At 44.3% G+C, this 27,572-nt stretch overlaps 1 protein-coding gene across 1 annotated transcript in view; it reads right to left on the reverse strand.

The window, feature by feature from the left end:
• Positions 1-27,572, reverse strand: part of LOC115124621 (ankyrin repeat and KH domain-containing protein 1-like) — a 90,358-nt gene that overhangs the window by 56,457 nt on the left and 6,329 nt on the right. The window contains 1 exon segment of the mRNA XM_065019868.1: positions 23,058-23,211. Coding sequence (XP_064875940.1) covers positions 23,058-23,211 — 154 coding nt within the window.

Consider the following 27,572-nt stretch of genomic DNA (forward strand, 5'->3'; position numbering starts at 1 on the left):
CCCATCACATCGATATGGAGAATCTCCCCATCACATCGATATGGAGAATCTCCCCATCACATCGATATGGAGAATCTCCCCATCACATCACATTGATTTAATCTCTATATAATCCTTAATGTTTCACACAATATTATACATAATGTATAATATGTAGCTTACAGCAGGTGACCAAATGATCCAATGTCTCATTTTCGGGTTACTATTTCGCAACAAAGCTTCCTTCACTCATGCTGCCAAACATACCCTCATAAAACTGACCATCCTACCGATCCTTGACTTCGGTGATGTCATTTATAAAATAGCCTCCAACACTCTACTCAGCAAACTGGATGTAGTCTATCACAGTGCCATCCGTTTTGTCACCAAAGCCCCATATACTACCCACCACTGCGACCTGTATACTCTGGTTGGCTGGCCCTCGCTTCATACTCGTCGCCAAACCCACTGGCTACAGGTTATCGACAAGTCTCTGCTAGGTAAAGCCCCACCTTATCTCAGCTCACTGGTCACAATAGCAGCACCCACCCTCTACTTGCACATCCATCTTTTGCACATCTACCATTCCAGTGTTTAATTGCCATATTGTAATTACTTCGCCACCTTGGCCTATTTATTGCCTTAACTCCCTTATTTGACCTTATTTGCACTCACTGTATATAGACTTTTTTCTTTTTTTCCCTACTGTATTATTGACTGTTTTGTTCATTCCATGTGTAACTCTGTGTTGTTGTATGTGTCGAACTGCTAGGCTTTATCTTGGCCAGGTCACAGTTGCAAATGAGAACTTGTTCTCAACTAGCTTACCTGGTTAAATAAAGGTGAAATAAATCAAATAAAAATATATATTTTTTAATTATGACTTTATATATACACAATTATTATTTTACACTCATCCGTTACTGTCACTGTCATATTGTTGTCTAATATCTTTTCATTTTTGTTTTGAATGTTCTTATTTGGAAAATGAAAAAAAAAAAGGAAAACCAAATTTAAACCATCAATGCCTTTCTTAAAATCAATACACAGAATTATCTATTTTTCAATCTACATATTTAGTTTAAATACATGTGTTATCAGGCAATATTAACTAGGAAAATTGTGTCACTTCTCTTGCGTTCATTGCACGCAGAGTCGGGGTTTATGCAACAGTTTGGGCCGCCTGGCTCGTTGCGAACTAATTTGCCAGAATTGTACCTAATTATGACATAACATTGGAGGTTGTGCAATGTAACAGCAATATTTAGACTTATGGTTGCTACCCGTTCAATAAAATACAGAACGGTTCTATATTTCACTGAGAGAATAAACGTTTTCGAAATGATCGTTTCTGGATTTTACCATATTAATGACCAAAGGCTCGTAATTCTGTGTGTTATTATAATTAAGTCTATGATTAGATATTTGATAGAGCAGTCTGACTGAGCGGTGGTAGGCAGCAGCAGGCTCGTAAGCATCCATTCACACTTCACTGCGTTTGCCAGCAGCTCTTCACAATGCTTGATGCACAGCGCTGTTTACGACGTCAAGCCTATCAACTCCTGAGATTAAGCTGGCAATACTAAAATGCCTATTAGAACATTCAATAGTCAAAGGTATATGAAATACAAATGGTAGAAAGAAATAGTCGACGCGTCATAATTCCTATAATAACTACAACATAAAACTTCTTACCTGGGAATAATTAAGACTCATGTTAAAAGGAACCACCAGCTTTCATATGTTCTCATGTTCTGAGCAAGGAACTGAAACGTTGCACTTTTACATTCTTCTCCAACACTGTTTTTTTGCATTATTTAAACCAAATTGAACGCGTTTCATTATTTATTTGAGACTAAGTAGATGTTTTTTATGTATTATATTAAGTTAAAATAAAAGCGTTAATTCAGTATTGTTGTAATTGTATTTTGTACAGTGTATGTGTACATGTTAAAAAGGTCTTCACACGAAGAGCAGCTCCACCTTTCCCCCTGAGAGGCTAGGAGGAAATGTAGACATATTGCCTACACCGACTGACCCAGTCCTCACAGATCTAACCCCAAGTGCCTGGGGTCGAGTCTAGACTAAGCTAGGAGTCTAGACTAAGCTAGGATAGGAGTTGGGGTCTAGACTAGTCTAAGCTAGGGGTTAGGGGGCCACCTAAAGGGCTAGGGGGCCACCTAAAGGGCTAGGGGGCCAGCTAGCGTCTAGGGGGCCAGCTAGCGTCTAGGGGGCCAGCTAGCGTCTAGGGCGTCTAGGGGGCCAGCTAGCGTCTAGGGGGCCAGCTAGCGTCTAGGGCACGGTTGGGTAACTCCAGTCCGAGGGCCTGATTGGTGTCACTATCTCCATTCCTAACAAAACACAGCTGATTAATCAAATGGCGTTCTAAACCGAGGATCATGATTAGATGATTATTGGAGTCAGGTGTGTTAGCTGGGGCAAAACTGTGCCACCAATCAGGGCCTCAGGGACTGGAATTACCCACCCCTGGTCTAGGGGGCTAGCTAGTGGTGAATTATTGATGGGGCCTACAGGGTGGCAGGGAGGGAGGAGGACCGAGACGCGGGGAGGGAGGAGGACCGAGACGCGGGGTACAGGGTGGCAGGGAGGGAGGAGGACCGAGACGCGGGGAGGGAGGAGGACCGAGACGCGGGGAGGGAGGAGGGCCGAGACGCGGGGAGGGGGAGGAGGGCCGAGACGCGGGGAGAGGGAGGAGGGCCGAGAGGGAGGAGGGCCGAGACGCGGGGAGAGGGAGGAGGGCCGAGACGCGGGGAGAGGGAGGAGGGCCGAGACGCGGGGAGAGGGAGGAGGGCCGAGACGCGGGGAGAGCCGAGACGCGGGAGAGGGCCGAGAGAGGGAGGAGGGCCGAGACGCGGGGAGAGCCGAGACGGGGAGAGGGAGGAGGGCCGGGGGGGAGGGAGGAGGGCCGAGACGCGGGAGAGGGAGGAGGGCCGAGACGCGGGAGAGGGAGGAGGGCCGAGACGCGTGGAGAGGGAGGAGGGCCGAGAGAGGGAGGAGGGGGCGCGGGGAGAGGGAGGAGGGCCGCCGAGGAGGCGGGGAGAGGGAGGAGGGCCGAGACGCGGGGGGAGGAGGGCCGAGGGGGAGGGGGGAGGGCCGAGACGCGGGGAGAGGGAGGAGGGCCGAGACGCGGGGAGGGAGGAGGGGAGGCGGGAGGGAGGAGGGCCGAGACGCGGGGGAGAGGGAGGAGGGGAGGGAGGAGGGCCGAGGGACGGAGGTCCGGGAGAGGGAGGAGGGCCGAGACGCGGGGGGAGAGGGAGGAGGGGAGGAGGACCGAGACGCGGGGAGGGAGGAGGGCCGAGACGCGGGGAGGGAGGAGGGCCGAGACGCGGGGAAGGAGGAGGACCGAGACGCGGGAGGGGAGGACCGAGACGCGGGGAGGGAGGAGGACCGAGACGCGGGGAGGGAGGAGGACCGAGACGCGGGGAGGGAGGAGGACCGAGACGCGGGGAGGGAGGAGGACCGAGACGCGGGGAGGGAGGAGGACCGAGACGCGGGGAGGGAGGAGGACCGAGACGCGGGGAGGGAGGAGGACCGAGACGCGGGGAACAGGAGAAAACAGACTGCTTGTTCTGTTAACCTAGAATGAAGGACCTATTTCACAAGGAGCAAGACCCACTACTTCCCATCCAGGGAGGCCATCCAAGCCAAAATACTGTGTGTGCGTTGACACCAGAGATGTGGGAGAAAGTCAGTGCAAGTTATAATGATCCCAACTCTCCCCCTGATGTTTGCCTCTAACCTACATTAGTGGAAGTAGAAGTTTGAAGCCACATGAACAAGTACAGTGAAATTGTTAACTTGCAAGCCCTGCACAACAGTGAAGTAAAGACAAAATCACACACAAGCAGAGCTGGATCACAAGACACAGCCATACAGAACGGAACCATCTTTGCAACAGAAAAGTTTAGAAGTAAAACTGTGTTAGTGGGTGGATCCTGCCAGTCCGTGTTTCCATCACCACTACCCTCTGCTCTGCCTGTGTGACTGAGTCAAACCTTAGCCTACATCTGGCTGTCAGAAGGAGTTGACAACGTTGCCCCAGGCGGGCAGGCAGGCCAAGGGAAGTAGTGAAGGGCTGAGGTCTGGGTGGTTGATGGTTTTATTTCCTGTCTAAACAACGTCACATGGGCTTTTGATAACAAGCATTATGGCTTATATTCATCAAAGCCTTCTGTTAACCAGTGCATCTTGTTCAACACAGTCAGCGACCTAGGGTTCTCAGAGGATTGTTCAGGCTGGTTTGAAAACCACTCACAACATGCCTTCTCTGACATTACCAACAAATCTACCTCAACCTGCCTGCCCTCCTAACATTCTCATCCTGAATGGGTTAGAGCTAGAGTAGGGCTGTCCATGACACCCCCCAAAAATATTGGTCGACCGAGAGTCGTTTGTTCTTTCGAACAACCGATCGGACAACATTTTCTAACTTGTATTTTTCCATATAGACATCCTATGCATTTGAATAATATCAACTATATGCACTGAGCGTGTCTGATGCTTTAAGCACACTGTCTGATTAAATCATTAAGAGACAAAAATGACTAGAGGGAGTCCAACCGCAATTGATTTGACAGAACAGTGTTTATCATCCCGTCTCTCCTCCCTGCTGCAGCGACCACCACAGAACAGTCTCTCCTCCCTGCTGCAGCAACCACCACAGAACAGTCTCTCCTCCCTGCTGCAGCAACCACCACAGAACAGTCTCTCCTCCCTACTGCAGTGACCACCACAGAACAGTGTTTATCATCCTGTCTCTCCTCCCTACTGCAGCAACCACCACAGAACAGTGTTTATCATCCTGTCTCTCCTCCCTACTGCAGCAACCACCACAGAACAGTCTCTCCTCCCTGCTGCAGCAACCACCACAGAACAGTGTTCATCACCCTGTCTCTCCTCCCTACTGCAGCGACCACCACAGAACAGTCTCTCCTCCCTACTGCAGCAACCACCACAGAACAGTCTCTCCTCCCTACTGCAGCGACCACCACAGAACAGTCTCTCCTCCCTACTGCAGCAACCACCACAGAACAGTCTCTCCTCCCTACTGCAGCAACCACCACAGAACAGTCTCTCCTCCCTACTGCAGCGACCACCACAGAACAGTGTTTATCATCCTGTCTCTCCTCCCTACTGCAGCAACCACCACAGAACAGTCTCTCCTCCCTACTGCAGCGACCACCACAGAACAGTGTTTATCATCCTGTCTCTCCTCCCTACTGCAGCAACCACCACAGAACAGTCTCTCCTCCCTGCTGCAGCAACCACCACAGAACAGTGTTCATCACCCTGTCTCTCCTCCCTACTGCAGCAACCACAGAACAGTCTCTCCTCCCTGCTGCAGCGACCACCACAGAACAGTCTCTCCTCCCTACTGCAGCAACCACCACAGAACAGTGTTTGCAGCGACCACCACAGAACAGTATCACCCAGTCTCTCCTCCCTCTCCTCCCTGCAGCAACCACCACAGAACAGTGTTCATCTCGCTGTCTCTCCTCCCTGCTGCAGCGACCACCACAGAACAGTGTTCATCTCGCTGTCTCTCCTCCCTGCTGCAGCGACCACCACAGAACAGTGTTCATCTCGCTGTCTCTCCTCCCTGCTGCAGCGACCACCACAGAACAGTGTTCATCTCGCTGTCTCTCCTCCCTGCTGCAGCGACCACCACAGAACAGTGTTCATCTCGCTGTCTCTCCTCCCTGCTGCAGCGACCACCACAGAACAGTGTTCATCTCGCTGTCTCTCCTCCCTGCTGCAGCGACCACCACAGAACAGTGTTCATCTCGCTGTCCGTATTGCTGAAGCTGTAACATTATTACAGCCATTTGCGACTGAAAACTTGTGTTACCGAAATCAGTCATTTCGGAAGAAAACATTCCCTCGACTCTCGTTATGGGACTCATGTAAGCATTAAATGCAAGTGACCAATAGGGCTGAACATATAGCATATCATCACCACATCAATAAATTGGTTATAAACTCTGAACACATGACAGCTAAATGGATGCAGAGGATGTGAGGAATAAAACTCAAAATGGGGGAATGTTTACTGGTTGCTCAGGAGGTAACAGGGAAGTTGGAGGTGTGGAAGAAATGTGACGAGTTGTAGAAAATAGTGGAGATGAAGAAAAAGAAGGAGAAAGCACTACATGTGTATTATGTTGCCAAACAGCTGCTGTTAGATTACAATATCACTTCTCTGACCGTTTGGAACAATGGAAAAACTCAAATTATAAGCATACCAGAGTGTTGTAACATTTGAAATAAATATTTTTTTAAACCTTTGTGTAATAAAGACTAAAACCATTTGTGCATTCGTGAACGCAATTTCTAAAATGGAACGGTTTATTTGTTTATGGTAATTATTCAAGTGTTGCATTGTTATTTTATAACTATAATGCATTTCAAATCATGACTTGTATGCTGTACGATGACATGAATGGTTGATACAATACCGTAGCTTACATAAGAATTTACATATACAGTGCCTTAGGGAAGAATTCAGAAACCGAGACATTCTCCACATTTTGTTATGTTACAGCCTTATTCTAAAATGTATTAAGTGGTTTAAGCACCCGGGATGCACGCACACACAGGAGAGAGGGGCTGTGTGTTGGGTCAATATGTTCACCATGCAGGGAGAGAGAGGGGCTGTGTGTCGGGTCATATGTTCACCATGCAGGGAGAGAGAGAGGGGCTGTGTGTTGGGTCATATGTTCACCATGCAGGGAGAGAGAGAGGGGCTGTGTGTCGGGTCATATGTTCACCATGCAGGGAGAGAGAGAGGGGCTGTGTGTTGGGTCATATGTAAGTGCGTTACAGTAATATGACTAAACAGGATGTACTCTAAGGCCTTCAGCTCCATGGTGGTTATAGGAGGCTGCTATACTAAGTCTACTAATGATAACGACATGACTTATTATAATAATGATGATCGTAACAATAAGGATATGGAGGGTTATATTTATAAATAGAATTTGACAATGTGGAAGTGTAAACAGTAAATAAATGATAAATAATAGCTGAGAGGCTGTTCCAGTGGAACAAACACGTTTTCATCCCTTATCAGAGCAGAGAAAAGATTCAAATAAACTGACTTTGTAAAACAAAAAATATCCAACATGTTGGTACTCACTGAATCAGTATTCTATTAAACAGTCAAACAGGCAACAGAAGCAGGATTTGTCTTCTTTCTGTAGATATATATGGAATATTTATAAAGCCAGGCACATTTAACAGTTAGGCTATTGATTATAGACTTAATTTAAGTTGGTTTCCCCTCTCCTCACTTTTAAGTCATGGGCTGTTTTCTCCTGCCCTCATTCTGCTGCTGCCTCCACAGCATTGTTCTCTACACCAATATGCTGCTTAACTTGGCACATAGCAACATGGTCTAGGAAAAAAACACAATTTCAACAGTGCACTGATGCGTTTCAGAACTGTTGACAGCGACCTCTATCCAACGCGGGAGGAGACAATATTTGCATTAGTGTGGCACCCTTGTGCCTACGTAATATAACCATATCCAGTTTCAGTAGCACATAACTTAAGAGTGATGGACTGTACCATTCCCACGGCCTCCACAGTGGATTCATCCACTCAGACAGGTAAGACACAATGATTATTTATTTGTGAGTGATGGACTGTACCATTCCCACGGCCTCCACAGTGGATTCATCCACTCAGACAGGTAAGACACAATGATTATTTATTTGTGAGTGATGGACTGTACCATTCCCACGGCCTCCACAGTGGATTCATCCACTCAGACAGGTAAGAACACAATGATTATTTATTTGGTTTTTGCCGCTGCTCGACAAAATAAATGTTGGTCGACCAACAGCCCATCAACCAAACAGTCGACTAAATGGGCTCAGCCTTAATGTCGACGCCTATAAATATCCTGGTATACGGCTGTACTGGTCACTGTCATTCCATACCCACCTTCAGGGTAAAGTTACATCCACCGCAGCAAAAACATCCTTCACCCACCTGCCAAGCACACCCTTGGAACAATGAACACACTGCCAATCCTGGACAACCGCAATGTGGTTTAAAAGCCCCAAAACCTCCCTCAAACTAGATGTACTTTACCACACTGCCATGAGCTTTGTTACCAGCGCCCCCTTCTGTGACCTTTACAGCCTGGTCAACTGGCTCTGTTTACATACGCGACACTAGACCCCTCTACCTCGGCGTCTCCACTAGCAACCTGCTCTCTGCTAGATGTAGAGCTGGTTATTCCCGTCAGTCATTCCAGTGTTCTGCAGCCAGAAACTGGAATGAGCTGCAAAAGACCATCAAAACTTTACACATTCATCCCACCACTCCTTCAAAAACATTACCCGATCAATACACACCTGCTGATCATTCAGTCTGACACCACACTCCTTAAAAAACATATCTGATCTGCTGACTGATCAATACACACCTGCTGATCATTCAGTCTGACACCACACTCCTTAAAAAACATATCTGATCTGCTGACTGATCAATACACACCTGATTATTCAGTCAGTTTTCATTTTTGCTGCCTGTTGTGGTATTTCTGCTCTAACCCAGTGTTAATGTTTCTCATGAGGGCGGCAGCTAGCCTTGGGCTAGTAACCGAAAGGTCTCTGGATCGAATACACGAGCAATCAAGGTGGAATATCTGTCGATGTTTCCTTGAGCACATTTCCTGCAGGGACACCGTACTACTACGGCTGACCCTGTAATACACCTACCTATCAGGTGTATGTGACAAAACATACAGTGGGGCAAAAAAGTATTTAGTCAGCCACCAATTGTGCAAGTTCTCCCACTTAAAAAGATGAGGCCTGTAATTTTCATCATAGGTACACTTCAACTATGACAGACAAAATGAGAAGGAAAAAAAATCCAGAAAATCACATTGTAGGATTTTCAATGAATTTATTTGCAAATGGTAGAAAATAAGTATTTGGTCAATAACAAAAGTTTCTCAATACTTTGTTATATACCCTTTGTTGGCAATGACAGAGGTCAAACATTTTCTGTAAGTCTTCACAAGGTTTTCACACACTGTTGCTGGTATTTTGGCCCATTCCTCCATGCAGATCTCCTCTAGAGCAGTGATGTTTTGGGGCTGTTGCTGGGCAACACGGACTTTCAACTCCCTCCAAAGATTTTCTATGGGGTTGAGATCTGGAGACTGGCTAGGCCACTCCAGGACCTTGAAATGCTTCTTACGAAGCCACTCCTTCGTTGCCCGGGCGGTGTGTTTGGGATCGTCATGCTGAAAGACCCAGCCACGTTTCATCTTCAATGCCCTTGCTGATGGGAGGTTTTCACTCAAAATCTCACGATACATGGCCTCATTCATTCTTTCCTTTACACGGATCAGTCGTCCTGGTCCCTTTGCAGAAAAACAGCCCCAAAGCATGATGTTTCCACCTCCATGCTTCACAGTAGGTATGGTGTTCTTTGGATGAAACTGTCCTCCAAACACAACGAGTTGAGTTTCTACCAAAACGTTATATTTTTGTTTCATCTGACATTCTCCAAATCTTCTTCTGGATCATCCAAATGCTCTCTAGCAAACTTAAGACGGGCCTGGAGATGTACTGCAGGATTTGAGTCCTTGGCGGCGTAGTGTGTTACTGACGGTAGGCTTTGTTACTTTGGTCCCAGCTCTCTGCAGGTCGTGTGGTTCTGGGATTTTTGCTCACCATTCTTGTGATCATTTTGACCCCACGGGGTGAGATCTTGCATGGAGCCACAGATCGAGGGAGATTATCAGTGGTCTTGTATGTCTTCCATTTCCTAATAATAGCTCCCACTGTTGATTTCTTCAAACCAAGCTGCTTACCTATTGCAGATTCAGTCTTCCCAGCCTGGTGCAGGTCTATAAATGTGTTTCTGGTGTCTCTTAGGTCTTGGCCATAGTGGAGCTTGGAGTGTGACTGTTTGAGGTTGTGGACAGGTGTCTTTTATACTGATAACAAGTTCAAACAGGTGCCATTAATACAGGTAACGAGTGGAGGACAGAGGAGCCTCTTAAAGAAGAAGTTACAGGTCTGTGAGAGCCAGAAATCTTGCTTGTTTGTAGGTGACCAAATACTTATTTTCCACCATAATTTCCAAATAAATTCATTAAAAATCCTACAGTGATTTTCTGGATATTTTTTCCTCATTTTGCCTGTCATAGTTGAAGTCTACCTATGATGAAAATTACAGGCCTCTCATCTTTTTAAGTGGGAGAACTTGCACAATTGGTGTCTGACTAAATACTTTTTTTGCCCCACTGTATGTGTCTCGATAAATAAAATGGGGCCAATGTGTGAAAAAATGGTTTGAAACTAAAATAAAAGGACTTTCATGCCGTTCCACATGTATACTTCTAGGAATACTATGCTAATTGTCCCTGTACTCCACCGAGGACTATCTGTACTTTAACCAGGGTTCATGCAGTTCCACATGTATACTTCTAGGAATACTATGCTAATTGTCCCTGTACTCCACCGAGGACTATCTGTACTTTAACCAGGGTTCATGCAGTTCCACATGTATACTTCTAGGAATACTATGCTAATTGTCCCTGTACTCCACCGAGGACTATCTGAATACTTTAACCACTTTAACCAGGGTTCATGCAGTTCCACATGTATACTTCTAGGAATACTATGCTAATTGTCCCTGTACTCCACCGAGGACTATCTGTACTTTAACCAGGGTTCATGCCGTTCCACATGTATACTTCTAGGAATACTATGCTAATTGTCCCTGTACTCCACCGAGGACTATCTGTACTTTAACCAGGGTTCATGCAGTTCCACATGTATACTTCTAGGAATACTATGCTAATTGTCCCTGTACTCCACCGAGGACTATCTGTACTTTAACCAGGGTTCATGCCGTTCCACATGTATACTTCTAGGAATACTATGCTAATTGTCCCTGTACTCCACCGAGGACTATCTGTACTTTAACCAGGGTTCATGCAGTTCCACATGTATACTTCTAGGAATACTATGCTAATTGTCCCTGTACTCCACCGAGGACTATCTGTACATTAACCAGGGTTCATGCAGTTCCACATGTATACTTCTAGGAATACTATGCTAATTGTCCCTGTACTCCACCGAGGACTATCTGTACTTTAACCAGGGTTCATGCAGTTCCACATGTATACTTCTAGGAATACTATGCTAATTGTCCCTGTACTCCACCGAGGACTATCTGTACTTTAACCAGGGTTCATGCAGTTCCACATGTATACTTCTAGGAATACTATGCTAATTGTCCCTGTACTCCACCGAGGACTATCTGTACTTTAACCAGGGTTCATGCAGAAATTGGCAAGTCAACTTCAAGGACTTTCAGGGACTTTTTCAAACACATTGTAATTTAAGGAACTCAATGATATACAATTGCATAATTTATATAAGTGTACATATATGGCCTGAAATAGAATGAGTAAATGTCTGATATTCAAGGTAGGCCTATTCCAGTACTTGAATTTCTGCGCTCCAAATTCAAGAAGGCTGCTTCAAGCCACTTGTATTGTTTAAAATTGCAGTTCTAACATGAAAAACTAAATGTATTTGTCATGTTATTTCATTAACGGATCATATTATGAATAAGGCCATTAGGATACGTCATTTTAGTCATTATATGCAAAATAATTAACAGCAAGTGTTGGGTGTTGCGCAATAGTCTATCCGACAATTGCGCACAGTAGACTTGGGTGTCCAATCCGAGGCACAAAGACATGAACACGTTACCTTGATGCTTTCTCTTCAATCGAACAAGACCCTGCTGTAAATCAAGCAGACAGACGATCAACCTCAAATAGCTAGAGATATTCCATCCAACGTGGATCCAGGCAGAGTGTCTTCACCGACTTGACGAAGGAGACACCATCATATTTTGGACATTACTCAAGCCCCTTTCTTCCAGCACTTGGGCTGTTTTGGCATCGCATATGCTATCGCAACAGATGCTCCTCACTTCACTGTCACTTGGAAAATTCCTTCCTGGATCGGATGTATGAAAATATCACAGAGTAACTAAAATCAGACACCAAATGCACATCCAACAAGTGCTTTGCATAATTATTGAAGTACCACATTAATGACAGTATCGATCAAGGTAATGTGACTTTCGGTTACAAGCATCAGATGTTTTACCACCCACCAGGTGAATCCAGTAGTATTCATGTTTTACCACCCACCAGGTGAATCCAGTAGTATTCATGTTTTACCACCCACCAGGTGAATCCAGTAGTATTAATGTTTTACCACCCACCAGGTGAATCCAGTAGTATTAATTTTTTACCACCCACCAGGTGAATCCAGTAGTATTCATGTTTTACCACCCACCAGGTGAATCCAGTAGTATTCATGTTTTACCACCCACCAGGTGAATCCAGTAGTATTCATGTTTTACCACCCACCAGGTGAATCCAGTAGTATTAATGTTTTACCACCCACCAGGTGAATCCAGTAGTATTAATGTTTTACCACCCACCAGGTGAATCCAGTAGTATTAATGTTTTACCACCCACCAGGTGAATCCAGTAGCATTAATGTTTTACCACCCACCAGGTGAATCCAGTAGCATTAATGTTTTACCACCCACCAGGTGAATCCAGTAGTATTCATGTTTTACCACCCACCAGGTGAATCCAGTAGCATGTGTTAGACTTCTAGAGTAGTGAATATGTATGTAGAGACGACATTTTCCACATAATTTAGTGCCAACATTTCAGTATAGGCAGTCACGTCCTGTGTAAGTGGCTGTGATCGGTTAAGAATTCCATTGTTACTGTGATACCCGTTTAATTACATTTAATAGTGTCATCCATGCACTGTTGCCTTGTTCTCTTCATCCACTGTATGGCCCAGTTTCTCCTGACCCTGTGGGGTCCATCTTTGTACTTGCCCTAGTCCCTGCAAACTTGATTCAATTGACCAAATCATCACCAAACTTCTGACTGGAGTCGAGTGCGTTGGATGCGGGGGCAGCGATGTGCCACCTCGGGTCCCCGGGGACAGGACTGGGGTCATGTTTGATTCCATTGTTACCTTAACACCCATTTTATTAATTGTATTTCATTTTTCACTGGTGTATTTTTATATATATATATATATATATATATATACATACATACATATATACATATACATATATACACACATACATACATACATACATACATACATACACACACACACAGGGGGTGCCGGTACAGAGTCAATGTGCGGGGGGCATCAGTTAGTTGAGGTAGTAAGTACATGTAGGTAGAGTTAAAGTGACTGTGCATAGATGACAACAGAGAGTGGCAGTGGTGTGGAGGGGAGGCAATGTGAATAGTCTGTGTAGCCATTTGACAAGATGTTCAGGAGTCTTATGGCTTGAGGGTAGAAGCTGTTAAGAAGCCTCTTGGACCAAGACTTGGTGCTCCGGTACCGCTTGCCATGCGGTAGCAGAGAGAACGGTCTATGACAAGGGTGGCTGGAGTATTACAATTTTTACGACCTTCCTCTGACACCGCCTGATAGAGGTCCTGGATGGCAGGAAGCTTGGCCCCAGTGATGTACTGGCCGTACGCACTACCCTCTGTAGCGCCTTACAGTCAGATGCCGAGCAGTACCATACCAGGCAGTGATGCAACCCGTCAGGATGCTCTCGATGGTGCAGAGGTAGAACCATTTGAAGATCTGAGGACCCATGCCAAATCTTTTCAGTCTCCTGAGGGGGAATAGGTTTTGTCGTGCCCTCTTCACGGCGGTCTAGGTGTGCTTGGACCATGTTAGTTTGTTGGTGATGTGGACACAAAGGAACTTGAACCTCTCAACCTGCTCCACTGCAGCTCCGTCAATGAGAATGGGGACGTGCTCAGTCTTCTTTTTCCTGTAGTCCACAATAATCTCCTTTGTCTTGATCACGTTGAGGGAGAAGTTGTTGTCCTGGCACCACACGGCCAGGTTTCTGACGACCTCCCTATAGTCTGTCTCGTTGTCGTCGGTGATCCGGCCTACCACTGTTGTGTCATCTGCAAATGTAATGATGGTGTTGGAGTCGTGCGTGGCCGCGCAGTCATGAGTGAACAGGGAGTGCAGAAAGGGACTGAGCACGCACCCCTGAGGGGCCCCTGTGTTGAGGGTCAACGTGGCGAATGTGTTGTTACCTACCCTTACCACCTGGGGGCAGCCCGTCAGGAAGTCCAGGATCCAGTTGCAAAGGGAGGCATTTTGTCTCAGGGTCCTTAGCTTATTGATGAGCTTTGAGGGCACTATGGTTTTGAACGCTGAGCTGTAGTCAATGAATAGCATTCTCACATAGGTGTTCCTTTTGTCCAGGTGTGAAAGGGCAGTGTGGAGTGCAATAGAGACTGCAACATCTGTGGATCTGTTTGGGCGGTACGCAAATTGGAGTGGGTCTAGGGTTTCTGGGATGATGGTGTTGATGTGAGCCATGACCAGCCTTTCTAAGCACTTCATGGTTACAGACGTCAGTGCTACAGGTCAGAAGTCATTTAGGCAGGTTACCTTAGTATTCTTGGGCACAGGCACTATGGTGGTCTGCTTAAAACATGTTGGTATTACAGACTCGGACAGGGAGAGGTTGAAAATGTCAGTGAAGGCACTTGCCAGCTGGTCAGCACATGCTCTGAGTACATGTCCTGGTAATCCGTCTGGCCCTGCAGCTTTGTGAATATTAACCTGTTTAAAGGGCTTACTCACTCACGACTGCGGAGAGTGTGATCAGTCTTTGGTTACAGCTGGTGCTCTCATGCCTGTTTCAGTGTTACTTGCCTCGAAGCGAGCATAGAAGTAGTTTAGCTCGTCCGGTAGGCCTGTGTCACTGGGCAGCTCTCGGCTGTGCTTCCCTTTGTAGTCTGTAATGGTTTGACAGCCCTGCCACATCCGACAAGCGTCAGAGCCGGTGTAGTACGATTCAGTCTTAGTCCTGTATTGAAGCTTTGACTGTTTGATGGTTCGTCGGAGGACATAGCGGGATTTCTTATAAGCTTCCGGGTTAGAGTCTCGCTCCTTGAAAGCAGCAGCTCTAGCCATTAGCTCAGTGTGGATGCTTCCTGTAATCCATGGCTTCTGGTTGGGGTATGTACGTACGGTCACTGTGGGGAGAACGTCCTTGATGCACTTATTGATGAAGCCAATGACAGATGTGGTGTACTCCTCATGCCAGTGGAGGAATCACAGAACATATTCCAGTCTGTGCTAGCAGAACAGTCCTGTAGCTTAGCATCTGCTTCATCTGAACACTTTTTTTTATTAATCTAGTCACTGGTGCTTCCTGCTTTAATTTTTGCTTATAAGCAGGAATCAGGAGAATGGAATTATGGTCAGATTTGCCAAATGGAGGGCGGGGGAGAGCTTTGTATGAGTCTCTGTGTGTGGAGTACAGGTGGTCCAGAGTTCTTTTCCCTCTGGTTGCACATTTAACATGCTGATAGGAATTTGGTAAAACTGATTTAAGTTTCCCTGCATTTAAGTCCCCGGCTACTTGGAGCACTGCCTCTGGGTGAGCTTTTTCTTCTTTGTTTTTGGCGGAATACAGATTTTTCAATGCCATCTTCGTGCCAGCCTCTGACTGAGGCTGGATATGTAAACAGCTACAATGAAGCTTATCTTGAGAAACTCTTAGATATCGTGCACCAGTTGTTGTTTACAAGAATACATAGACCGCCACCCCTTATCTTACCGATACATCGTATAACCAGCCAGCTGTATGCTGATATTGTTGTCGTTGAACCATGACTCTGTGAAGCATAAGATGTTACAGTTTTTAATGTCCAGCTGGTAGTTTAATCATTCCCAATAACTCGTCCATTCCAAAGATTGCATGTTATCAAGCAGAATTGAGGGGAGTGGGGGTTTATTCGAGCGCCTCCAACTCCTCAGAAGGTAGCCTGCTCTACGGCCTCTCTTTCTCCACCTCCTCTTCACGCAGATCACTGGGGTCGGGGGAGAGAGCTGTATATCCTCTGCCTCGGTCTCGTCAGAGTCGAGAAGAAAAAGGATTCTGCTAGTCCATGCTGAGTAATTGCGGTCCTGATGTCTAGAAGATCTTTTGGGTCATAAGAGACGGTAGCGGCAACATTATGTACAAAAACTGTAAAAAAAAAAAAAAGAATAATAATTTTTTAAAGTTACAAACAACGCAAATGAACACAATCAGTTGGGGGCACGTAAAACTTCTGGCTTCTGCTCCGGTGCCATCTTACACACAACATCTTTCCTCACAATGTCTCTATGTTCTCAAACTTACAAATTAGCTATATATAGTACATTCGGAAATAATTCAGACCCTTTTACTTTCTCCACAATGTTACGTTACAGCCTTACTCTAAAATATACCAAGTTATTTTTTCCCCCTCAATCTGAACACAACACTGCATAATTACAAATAAAAACCTGTTTGTAGACATTTTTACAAATGTATAAAATAAAAAAACTGAAATACCACATTTACACAAGTTCAGACCCTTTACTCAGTACTTTGTTGAAGCACGTGTGGCAGTGGTTATAGCCTCGGGTCTTCTTGGGTATGAAGCTACAAGCTTGGCACACCTGTAATTGGAGAGTTTTTCCCCAATCTTTTCTGCAGATCCTCTCAAGCCCTTTCAGGTTAGATGGGGAGCGTCACTGTACAGCTATTTCCAGGTCTCTCCAGAGATGTTCGATAAGGTTCAAGTGCAGGCTCTGGCTGGGCCACTCAAGGACATTCAGAGACTTGTCCCGAAGCCACTCCTGTGTTGTCTTGGCTGTGTGCTTAGGGTCATTGTACTGTCGCCCCAGTCAGAGGTCCTGAGCGTTCTAGAGCAGGTTTTCATTAAGGATCTCTGTACTTTGCTCCATTCATATTTCCCTCGATCCTGACTAGTCTCTCCCAGTCCCTGCCACTGAAAACCATCCCCACAGCATAATGCTGCCAACACCACGAGTCACCGTAGGGATGGTGCCAGGTTTCCTCCAGACGTGACACTTGCGATTCAGGCCAAAGAGTTCAATCTTAATATTTTCTATATTTTTTTAAGGGGCCGATCAGCTTTAATATTTCAGAAAGACTGTTGCTTCCACCAATGCAATAGTCTTCTTTCAAATCCCCCATATATTCTTTTGGTAGAGACATAAGTTTTTTTAATTGATTTTTTAGAAAATACCTTTAAATGTAAATGTAAATTATTCCCCGCAAACCCAAAAACCCCTCCCCCAATTAGAGTAAACTAAAACAATAACTCAGGAGAGCCTGCACTTGAACCTTATCGAACATCTCTGGAGAGACCTGGAAATAGCTGTGCAGCGACGCTTGAGTTAATACATAAATCTACTTTACAATAGTTATATTTCTGTTTTTAGTCCTTCCTCTATTTCTGATGTCCATTTTGGATTTCTATTTGACATTATATTTTTTCAACTGTGCTGTGATGCTTCACAAACATACTGAACCGTTCTATTATAGCTTCTACAGATTGTAAATTTTAAAAATATTTTTGCTAAAATAATTATTGTATTATTGACTGACTGACTTTTCAAAATCACTCAGTATTGCTATCTGCAGTGTTAGTTCTAGGTAAATTATGCAATTCTTCAGCCATTCCTGGACCTGTGACTAAAAACGAGCTACATATGGACAGTACCAAAATAAATTATCTAATGACTGCCTCCTCACAGCAAAATCTGGAGAGCTGGGAAGATTGTATCCCCATACATATATATATATATATATACACACAATATATATAACATTCTATCGGTTGCAAGAAATTTGTATAATAATTTAAAATAAAAAAAAATTGAATTTTGGATCTGGCGTTATTTTGCGTGTCAATTGATAAACCATGTGCCATGGAATAGGTACATGGAAAATCTCACTATTTTCCAATTCAAAGAGCACATTTTTTGGTAATTAAATTGGTATAGGTTTTTATTTATCACAATTTTATTTATCCATTTACGGTCTTTAACCTGTTAGTCCTCTAGGGGCATTATTTCATTTTTGGATAAAAAGACGTGCCCGTTTTAAGCGTAATATTTTGTCACGAAAAGATGCTCGACTATGCTTGGAATTGATAGTTTTGGAAAGAAGACACTCTTACGTTTCCAGAACTGCAAAGATTTTCACTGTGAGTGCCGTTGAACAAAAGCTTCAGGCAAAACCAAGATGTTTGAGCGCCCAGGAAATGAACAGGATTTCTGAAGCTACGTTTTCCATGATCGCCTTATATGGCTGTGAATGCGACAGGAATGAACGGACACTTTCTATCGTTTCCCCAAGGTGTCTGCAGCATTGTGACGTATTTGTAGGCATATCATTGGAAGATTGACCATAAGAGACTACAATTGCCAAGTGTCCCGCCCGGTGTCTGCGTGGAAATTGGTGCGCAAAAGTCAGCTACCAGTATTTTTCCATCCGAATCAGAGAAGAATGCAGGCTTCCAGCAACGGCATTTCAATGAAGAGATATATGACAAAACACCTTGAGGATTGATTCAAACAACGTTTTCCATGTTTCAGTCGATATTATGGAGTTAATTCGGAAAAAAGTTTGACGTGTAGGTGACTGAATTTTCGGTTAGTTTCGGTAGCCAAATGCCAAATCTTGGTGTAGAAGCACCAGATAATTGTGTTTCTCATTGTCAGAGTCCTCTAACTCCAAGCGGAGTGGCATGTGCCTTTTACCGAGGAGTGGCTTCCGTCTGGCCATTCAACCATAAAGGCCGGATTGGTGGAGTGCTGCAGAGATGGTTGTCCTTCTGTAAGTTTCTCCCATCTCTATAGAGGAACTCTGGAGCTCTGTTAGAGTGACCATCGGGTTCTTGGTCACCTCCCTGACCGAGGCCCTTCTCCCCTGATTACTAAATTTGGTCCGGGCGTCCAGCTCTAGGATGAGTCTTGGTGATTCCAAACTTCTTCCATGAAAGAACGATGGAGGCCACTGTTCTTGGGGCCCTTCAATGCGGCAGAATATTTTTTATACCCTACCGCAGAGCTGTGCCTCGACACAATCCTGTCTCGGAGCTCTAAAAACAATTCCTTCGACATCATGGCTTGGTTTTTACCTTTTATAGACAGGTGTGTGCCTTTAGGCCGTAACGTAGGCCGTAACGTAACAAAATGTGGGAAAAGCTCAGGGGACTGAACAATTTCCGAATGTACAGTACCAGTCGAAAGTTTGACACACCTACTCATTCAAGTTGTATTTATTTTCTACATTGTAGAATAGTAGTGAACACAGAAAAACGATGAAATAACACAAAATCTATATATATTTTAGATTCCTCAAAGTAGCCACCTTTTGCCTCGACAGCTTTGCACACTCTTGGCATTCTCTCAACAAGCGTCACCTGGAATGCTTTTACAACAGTCTTGAAGAAGTTCCCACATATGCTGAGCAATTATTGGCTGCTTTTCCTTTACTCTGCGGTCCAACTCATCCCAAACCATCTCAATTGGGTTGAGGTCGGATGATTGTGGAGTAGAGGTCATCTGATGCAGCACTCCATCACTCTCCTTCTTGGTCAAATAGCCCTTACATAGCCCGGGGGTGTGTTGGGTCATTGTCACGTTGAAAAACAAATTCTAGTCCCACTAAGTGCAAACCAGATGGGATGGCGTATTGCTGCAGAATGCGGTGGTAGCCATGCTGGTTAAGTGTGCCTTGAATTAAAAATCAGACAGCGTCACCAGCAAAGCACCCCCACACCACCTCCTTGCTTCACGGTGGGAACCACACATGCAGAGATCATCCGCTCACCTACCCGGTCTCACAAAGACACGGCAGTTGAAACCAAAAATGTCACATTTGGACAAATGACAGATTTCCACCAGTCTGATGTCCAACACTCATGTTTCTTGGCCCAAGCAAGTCTCTTCTTCTTATTGGTGTCCTTTAGTAGTGGTTTCTTTGCAGCAATTCAACCATGAAGGCCTGATTCACAGTCTCCTCTGAACAGTTGATGTTGAAATGTGTCTGTTACGCTAGCTGTGCCACCAGAGACTCTGGGTTCGCGCCCAGGCTCTGTCGCAGCCGGCCATGACCGGGAGGTCCGTGGGGCGACGCACAATTGGCCTAGCGTCGTCCGGGTTAGGGAGGGTTTGACCGGTAGGGATATCCATGTCTCATCGCACACCAGCGACTCTTGTGGCGGGCCGGGCGCAGTGTGCGCTAAACAAGGTAGCCAGGTGCTCTAACACATTGTTGCGGCTGGCTTCCAGGTTGGATGCGCGCTGTGTTAAGAAGCAGTGCGGCTTGGTTGGGTTGTGTTTCGGAGGACGCATGGCTTTCGACCTTTGTCTCTCCCGAGCCCGTACGGGAGTTGTAGCGATGAGACAAGATAGTAATTACTAACAATTGGATACCACGAAATTGGGGAGAAAAGGGGGTAAAATTAATGTTTTTTTAAAGGGAAAAAAAAAAAAAAAAAAGAAGTGTATGTTACTTGAACTCTGAAGCATTTATATGGGCTGCAATTTCTGAGGCTTGTAACTAATGAATTTATCCTCTACATCCTCTGGTTCTTCCTTTCCTGTATCGGTCCTCATGAGAGCCAGTTTCATCATAGCGCTTGATGGTTTTTGCGACTGCACTTGAAACTTTCAAAGCTCTTTACATTTTCCACATTGCCTGACCATGTCTGAAGTAACGGACTGCTGTTTCTTTGCTTACTTGAGCTGGTCTTGCCATAATATGGACTTGGTCTTTTACTAATCTTCTGTATACCACCCATACCTTGTCACAACACAACTGATTGGCTCAAACGCATTAAGGAAAGGAAAGGAATTCCACAAATTAACAAGGTACACCTGTTAATTGAATTGCATCAGGTGACTACCTCATGAAGCTGGTTGAGAGAATGCCAAGAGTGTGCAAAGTTGTCAAGGGTGGCTACTTTAAAGAATCTCAAATATATTTTGATTTGTTTAATTAAAACGTTTTTGGTTACTAGATGATTCCATATGTGGTATTTCATAGTTTGTCTTCACTATTATTCTACAATGTAGAAAAGTGTAATAGAAAAAACCCATGGAATGAGTAGCTGTCCAAACTTGACTGATAATGTACATGTATATTTTTTTTTTAAATGCATTCACGTATTATTTTGGATTTTTGTGCCCATGAAAACTTTTAACCCCATAACAGAGACAAAATGTTAGGTAGTTCTCAGAATTACAGTGTCTCTATATAAATAAAACTGACAGCTACAGTGCTTTCAGAAAGTATTTCCTTGAACACCACAACGCTTTATTATTTAGGACAAAAAGTTCATTTCTTGGCCACATGTTTTTGCAGTATTAGTTAAGTGCCTTGTATACAGAATGCATGTTTTAGAATATGTTTTATTATGTACAGGCTACCATCTTTTCACTCTGTCATTTAGGTTAGTATTGTGGAGTAACTACAACGTTGATCCATCCTAATTTGTCTCATATCACAGCCATTCAATGCCGTAACCATTTTAAAATCAACATTGGCCTCATGGTGAAATCTCTGAGCAGTTTCCTTCCTCTCCTTTACATGACTGTATTGGTGGGGTCGACATTCAAAAATGAGGTTAACCACTATTATTGAACACGGACTGAGTCTAAGCAACTTGTGACTTGTTAAGCACATTTTTACTCCTGAACTTCTTTAGGCTAATCATAACAAAGGGGTTTTAAATACTTATTCACTCAAGACATTTCAGCTTTTCATGTTTTATTCATTTCTCAAATGTTCTATAAACAGATTTCCACTTTGACATGATGGGGTAATGTGTTTAGATCAGTGAAACAGATTTCCACTTTGACATGATGGGATAATGATGGGGTAGGTAATGTGTTTAGATCAGTGAAACATAATTCCACTTTGATATGATGGGGTAATGATGGGGTAATGTGTTTAGATCAGTGAAACATAATTCCACTTTGATATGATGGGGTAATGATGGGGTAATCCACGTTAATCTATTTTAAAATTGTAATGTAATGATATGTTTGATGAACCTTTTCTCTGTATATAGTGCGTTATGTTTAGTGCTATTGTGTGTTCTGTGCTCCGTTATACCTCTTGGCCAGGTCGTCATTGTAAATGAGAATAGGTTCTCAACTGACTTGATTAAATAAATAAATCATTAAGGCAGCACAGATACTTTGTCCGAAATGGCAGCCTATTCCCTATATAGTGCCATACTTTTGATTAATACCCATAGGCCTCTGGGATAGGGAATAGGGTGCCATTAAGGATGCGGCCTGTGTGTGAGAAAGTGAAGACAACATTGACGTTTTCCTGTCATTTGCATTTTTCTGTTGATATTTATGCAGAACAAAAATATTTTTACAGTAACATTTACATTCTTGAATAATGTGTTACTGTAAAACCTAGAAACACACCCATGTCCATATAACACACACAGAGAATGTTTACCCATAACCACCTGCTCTAACACTACAACACTGAAGAGCCGGACACACGTAGGCTATGCACACACACACACATCTCGTCCTGGCTTCCCATCACGCTGACGTTCCCCTGTTTGAAATGCCTCCTTCCTTCCCCTGAAGTAATCAGCGATGGTCAGATGATGGGTGAAAGCTATGTTGTGTTTGATGCAGACAACCACATGTTCACTTCAACAAATCAAGCAGAACTGCAACAGACAACAAGACAAGGTGGCAAGTTTGGGGGAGGTACTAGATGGGGAGGGTTGGGGTCTGGTAGGGTAGAATGGGGTTGCTGGTGAGGTCCTTTCAGGTCAAGTAGGGTTGGATGGAATTGGTTTGGATGGGGGTACTAGGCCGAAGTCCTAGGGTGAGATGAGTTTGAATTGAGTTAAATTAAATAGAGGAAGGTTAGGGAAAGGGCTAAACCGTAAGATCAGGCACAGCTGGGTTCTGAACGACAGCGGCCAGGGTTAGGGCCCAGTGATGGATTCAGTCTCGTACCTGCAGTCTCTAGCAGGGCCTTGAAGGCAGGCCCGTGTCTAGGTGAGGGGTTAGAGGTGAGGGTTTACAGCTCGTACCTCTAGCAGCCTGAGGCAGGGCCGTGTCTAGGTGAGGGGTTAGAGGTGAGGGTTTAAGAGCACGTACCTGCAGCCTCTAGCAGGGCCTCGAGGCGGGCCTGTGTCTCTGGGTCGACAGTGCGGAGGTCCACTCCGTCTGTGGCGCTGGACAAAAGCAGCTCCGAGGCAGTCTTCATGATGGGGTTCTCCAAGTCCTCCTGGTCCAAGATAAATGACTCCACCTGGGGTAAGAAGAAGAGGGAGAGAGAAAAGTGTAAGCAACGCATAACATATAAAAGCACATAACAGCAGAAGGGGAAATCCCACTTGATGTTGCATCTTGATCTGCAGCCGACCCCCAAAATGTGTAATATTACATTGCTTGAAAATCTGTATCCATATAGGTCTTATTCAACTCTGTCCATCAACAACTATGACTGGAGTCATGTAATGTAAACGAGCACAGTTCTTCAGGTTGACTGGTGTCCTGCACATCTCCACTCTTATTTACATGACTGGATGTTTTTCTCCAACACACCACCTCTTCATGAGTGAGTAAAAACATGTGGCTTAGATAACCAACTGCAGCTGAAACGTATTGGCCGTGGCGTGTTGCGGGGTAGAAAGGATCTGTCATCTACTCTGGACAATTGACCAATCAAATGAGGGGTGTGGTTCCATATTTCTAACATTTACTAGAGAATTATGTCAAGAGATTTTTATTGTTTATAAAAAGGGGAGGTTCAGTTACATGGCTCACCATTTTGGTCCAAAGTTGTGTCTGTATGAGAGTTAAGGCTTCCCATCCGGAACAGTTCCACAACATATTAGCAGCACATTGTGAAGTTGTCAGTTTGTCTTCGGCAAGGTTTTTTGTTGTTGGCCCAAGTCGGTAGTCGAAGTGTACGTCCCTTCGCCGGTGATTGGTCAACAGTAGGGATTCTTCAATTAAGTGTTTGTCATTCAACGAGATACTAATCATTTATGTAAATTTTTTCACTTGAGAAACACTGAACCAAACATCTTAGTTAGATGTAAAACTGTGCAATTAAGATCACCACGGCAAAAAAGTCAATTAATGAAAGATTTTAGCTATCATAGATTCATTCAGACGATTTTGAGGAAGTGTATGAGTCGCTTTGACATCTCAAAATGGACAAACAGTACTATTGCTGCTTTCTCGTTTTTTTAAGGGAGTATGCGAGCCCTCGTTCGGAGCATACTCGCCAACCGAACTGAAGCATGCGGAAGGCTCAAGTTTTCCCTGAACGTGTGTATAGGTCACGTTCATGTTTCCCCTGAATGTGTGACCTGACCTGAACTATGGGACAGCTAGAAGGCAGGGACAGTGAAAACAAAACCTCCCTCTGTCATTTCTCAAGGAGTCCCTGTCCAATATGTAGGTCTCAGGCCTGCGTTGGTTTTTCCACTTGTTGACGCACTCTGTACACACCCAGGTGTCTCTTAAGGTCTGATTCCCTCCCTCCACCCGTAGCCTCTGCCTCTAGGGAAGCAATGCAGCCTGACACATTCTCATTGGCCCAGAGGCCTCATTAATGACACGGTCTGGGCATTGAGGAAGATTCCACCAAGCCAATGCTAAAGATACATAAACCACTGAGCCTTATTTGAGGAAAAGAAACACAAATAAAGATTCTTAAAAAAAAGGTATGCACACACTGTGCTATGACGCGCTTTAGATCAGGGATGGACAACTAATGTCCTCAGGGGCCTGATTAGTGGCACACTTTTGTCCCAGCCCCAGCTAACATACCTGGCTCCAATAATCAACTAATTATAATTGTCAGTTTAGAATGAAATTATACTGAACAAAAACCATGAACGCAACATGTAAAGTGTTGGTCCCATGTTTCATGAGCTGAAATTAAAGATTGCAGAAATATCTCAAATTTTGTGCACAAATGTGTTTACATCCATGTTAGTGAGCATTTCTCCTTTACTGAGATAATCCATCCAGCTGACAAGTGTGGCATATCAAGAAGTTATATTAAACCGCATGATCAATACACAGGTGCACCTTGTGCTGGGGATAATAAAAGGCTACTAAAATGTGCAGTTGTGTCACGCAACACAATGCCACAGATTTCTCAAGTTAAGGGGGTGTACAATTGGCATGCTGACTGCAGGAATGTCCACCAGAGCTGTTGCCAGAGAAAAGGATGTTAATTTCTCTACCATAAGCCGCCTCAAACTTTCATCTTTGAGAATTTGGCAGTTTGTCCAACCGGCCTCACAACCGCAGAACACGTGTGGTGCGGCAGGTAGCCTAGTGGCTAGAGCGTTGGGCCAGTAACCAAAGGTTGCTAGATCGAATCCCAGAGCTGACAAGGGATGTCGTTCTGCCCCTGAACAAGGCAGTTAAACCACTGTTGCTAGGCCATCATTGAAAATAAGAATTTGTTCTTAACTGACTTGCCTAGTTAAATAAAATGTTGAATAAAAAATAATAAATTTTAACTAATTTCCTCATATAAACTGTACCTCAGTAAAATCATTGAAATTATTGCATGTTTATTTTTGTTCATTATAGTCTAAATCATCTGTGTGACTCCAGAGCACGTGAGTGGAGTGAAGTGAGGAGCGAAGCAAGCCCGCTTTGACTGGAGCGCAGAATGAGTTCACGAAAGTTCCCAATTTCACTCCAGCATCGCTTCAGTGGCACTCACTTCATGAGCTCAGGGCATGCATGGCCCAGCATGCATCACTTCATGAGCTCAGGGCATGTCCGGCCCAGCATGCATCACTTCATGAGCTCAGGGCATGTCCGGCCCAGCATGCATCACTTCATGAGCTCAGGGCATGTCCGGCCCAGCATGCATCACTTCATGAGCTCAGGGCATGTCCGGCCCAGCATGCATCACTTCATGAGCTCAGGGCATGTCCGGCCCAGCATGCATCACTTCATGAGCTCAGGGCATGCATGGCCCAGCATGCATCACTTCATGAGCTCAGGGCATGTCCGGCCCAGCATGCATTTGTAGGTTACTTGTGTGCTGCTAAAGCCCTTTGCTTTAGCTACGTTCATGGAGTTCGCTAAATATTTTCATACAGAAACTGAAAACACACAGGTGCAAATTCAAGGTGACTTAAAAAGATGAGGACCAAGAGCAAGACAGGGAGTGCAGTGATGTAGTCTCCACAACTAAAGAAACATTGTGGAATCTGAAAAGACACATATCCCGAAAGCATGATGGTGTACTATGTGCACATGCTAACAGGAAGAAAAAGTGGGTAGCTAGCTGTGTCATTCTAGCAAACTATTTATAAACAAAAAAAATCTGATATCTTAAAAGTTTGGTTCATTTTTTTTCATTTAGCTATAGAATAGGCTATGATTGATTTTGACCCAATAGGCCTGACATATTAGGTCTTCCAAGGAGCTTTCAATAGAGTTATTTTGCCTAAAAACCTATTGGCCTACCTATTAGGGCGGTCCCCGACTAAAGAAAATATTGGTCGAGTGAAAGTTCTGTTCTTTCGACCAAATCGATTGGGCGAAATGTTTAAACATCCTTTTCTATACATAGAAACACCATATGTTTTAATTAAATCAACTAATAATATATATATATCATATACATACATACTACCGTTCAAATGTTTGGCGTCACTACTGGCAGCTTCATTAAATAGTAGCCGCAAAACACCAGCCTCAAAAGTGAAGAGGCGACTCCGGGATGCTGGCCTTCTAGGCAGAGTTACAAAGAAAAAGCCACATCTCAGACTGGCCAATAAAAAGCAAAAATTAAGATGGGAAAAAGAACAGACACTAGACAGAAGAGCTCTGCCTAAAAGGCCAGCATCCTGGAGTCGCCTCGTCACTGTTGACCTTGAGGCTAGTGTTTTGCGGCTACTATTTAATGAAGCTGCCAGTTGAGGACTTGTGAGACGTCTGTCTAGTTTGAATAACAATGTAATGTACTTGTCCTCTTACTCAGTTGTGCACCGGGGCCACCCCTCTTTCGATTCTGGTTAGAGCCCGTTTGCGCTGTTCTGTGAAGGGAGTAGTACACAGCGTTGTACGAGATCTTCAGTTTCTTGGCAATTTCTCACATAGAATAGCCTTCATTTCTCAGAACAAGAAAAGACTGACGAGTTTCAAAAGGAAGGTCTTTGTTTCTGGCCATTTTGAGCCTGTAATCGAACCAACAAATGCTGATGCTCCAGATATTCAGCTTGTCTAAAGGACAGGAGTGATGGTTGCTGACAATGTCGATATTCCATTTAACATTTTTTTTATATATATATATATATATATTTAAATCAGCCATTTCCAGCTACAATAGTCATTTACAACTTCTACAATTTATTTCTGATAAATTTCATGTTATTTGAAAATTTACAAAATAAATGTACTTTAAAAAAATTAAAAAACAAAGCCATTTGTAAGTGACCCCAAAAATTTGAACGGTAGTGTATATTCATTGAGCTGGTCTAATGCTATAAGCGCACTATTTCATGAATTAAGCCACAAATGACTCGAGGTAGCCGGAGCTCAAGATAACCAGAATAAATAAATAAATACTTGACCATCCTTCTCCCGCTCCTCCTGGACTTCACAGATTCGGACAGTAACACAAGG

This window comes from Oncorhynchus nerka, linkage group LG6 (assembly GCF_034236695.1).
Source record: "Oncorhynchus nerka isolate Pitt River linkage group LG6, Oner_Uvic_2.0, whole genome shotgun sequence".
NCBI classification, from domain to species: Eukaryota; Metazoa; Chordata; class Actinopteri; order Salmoniformes; family Salmonidae; genus Oncorhynchus; species Oncorhynchus nerka.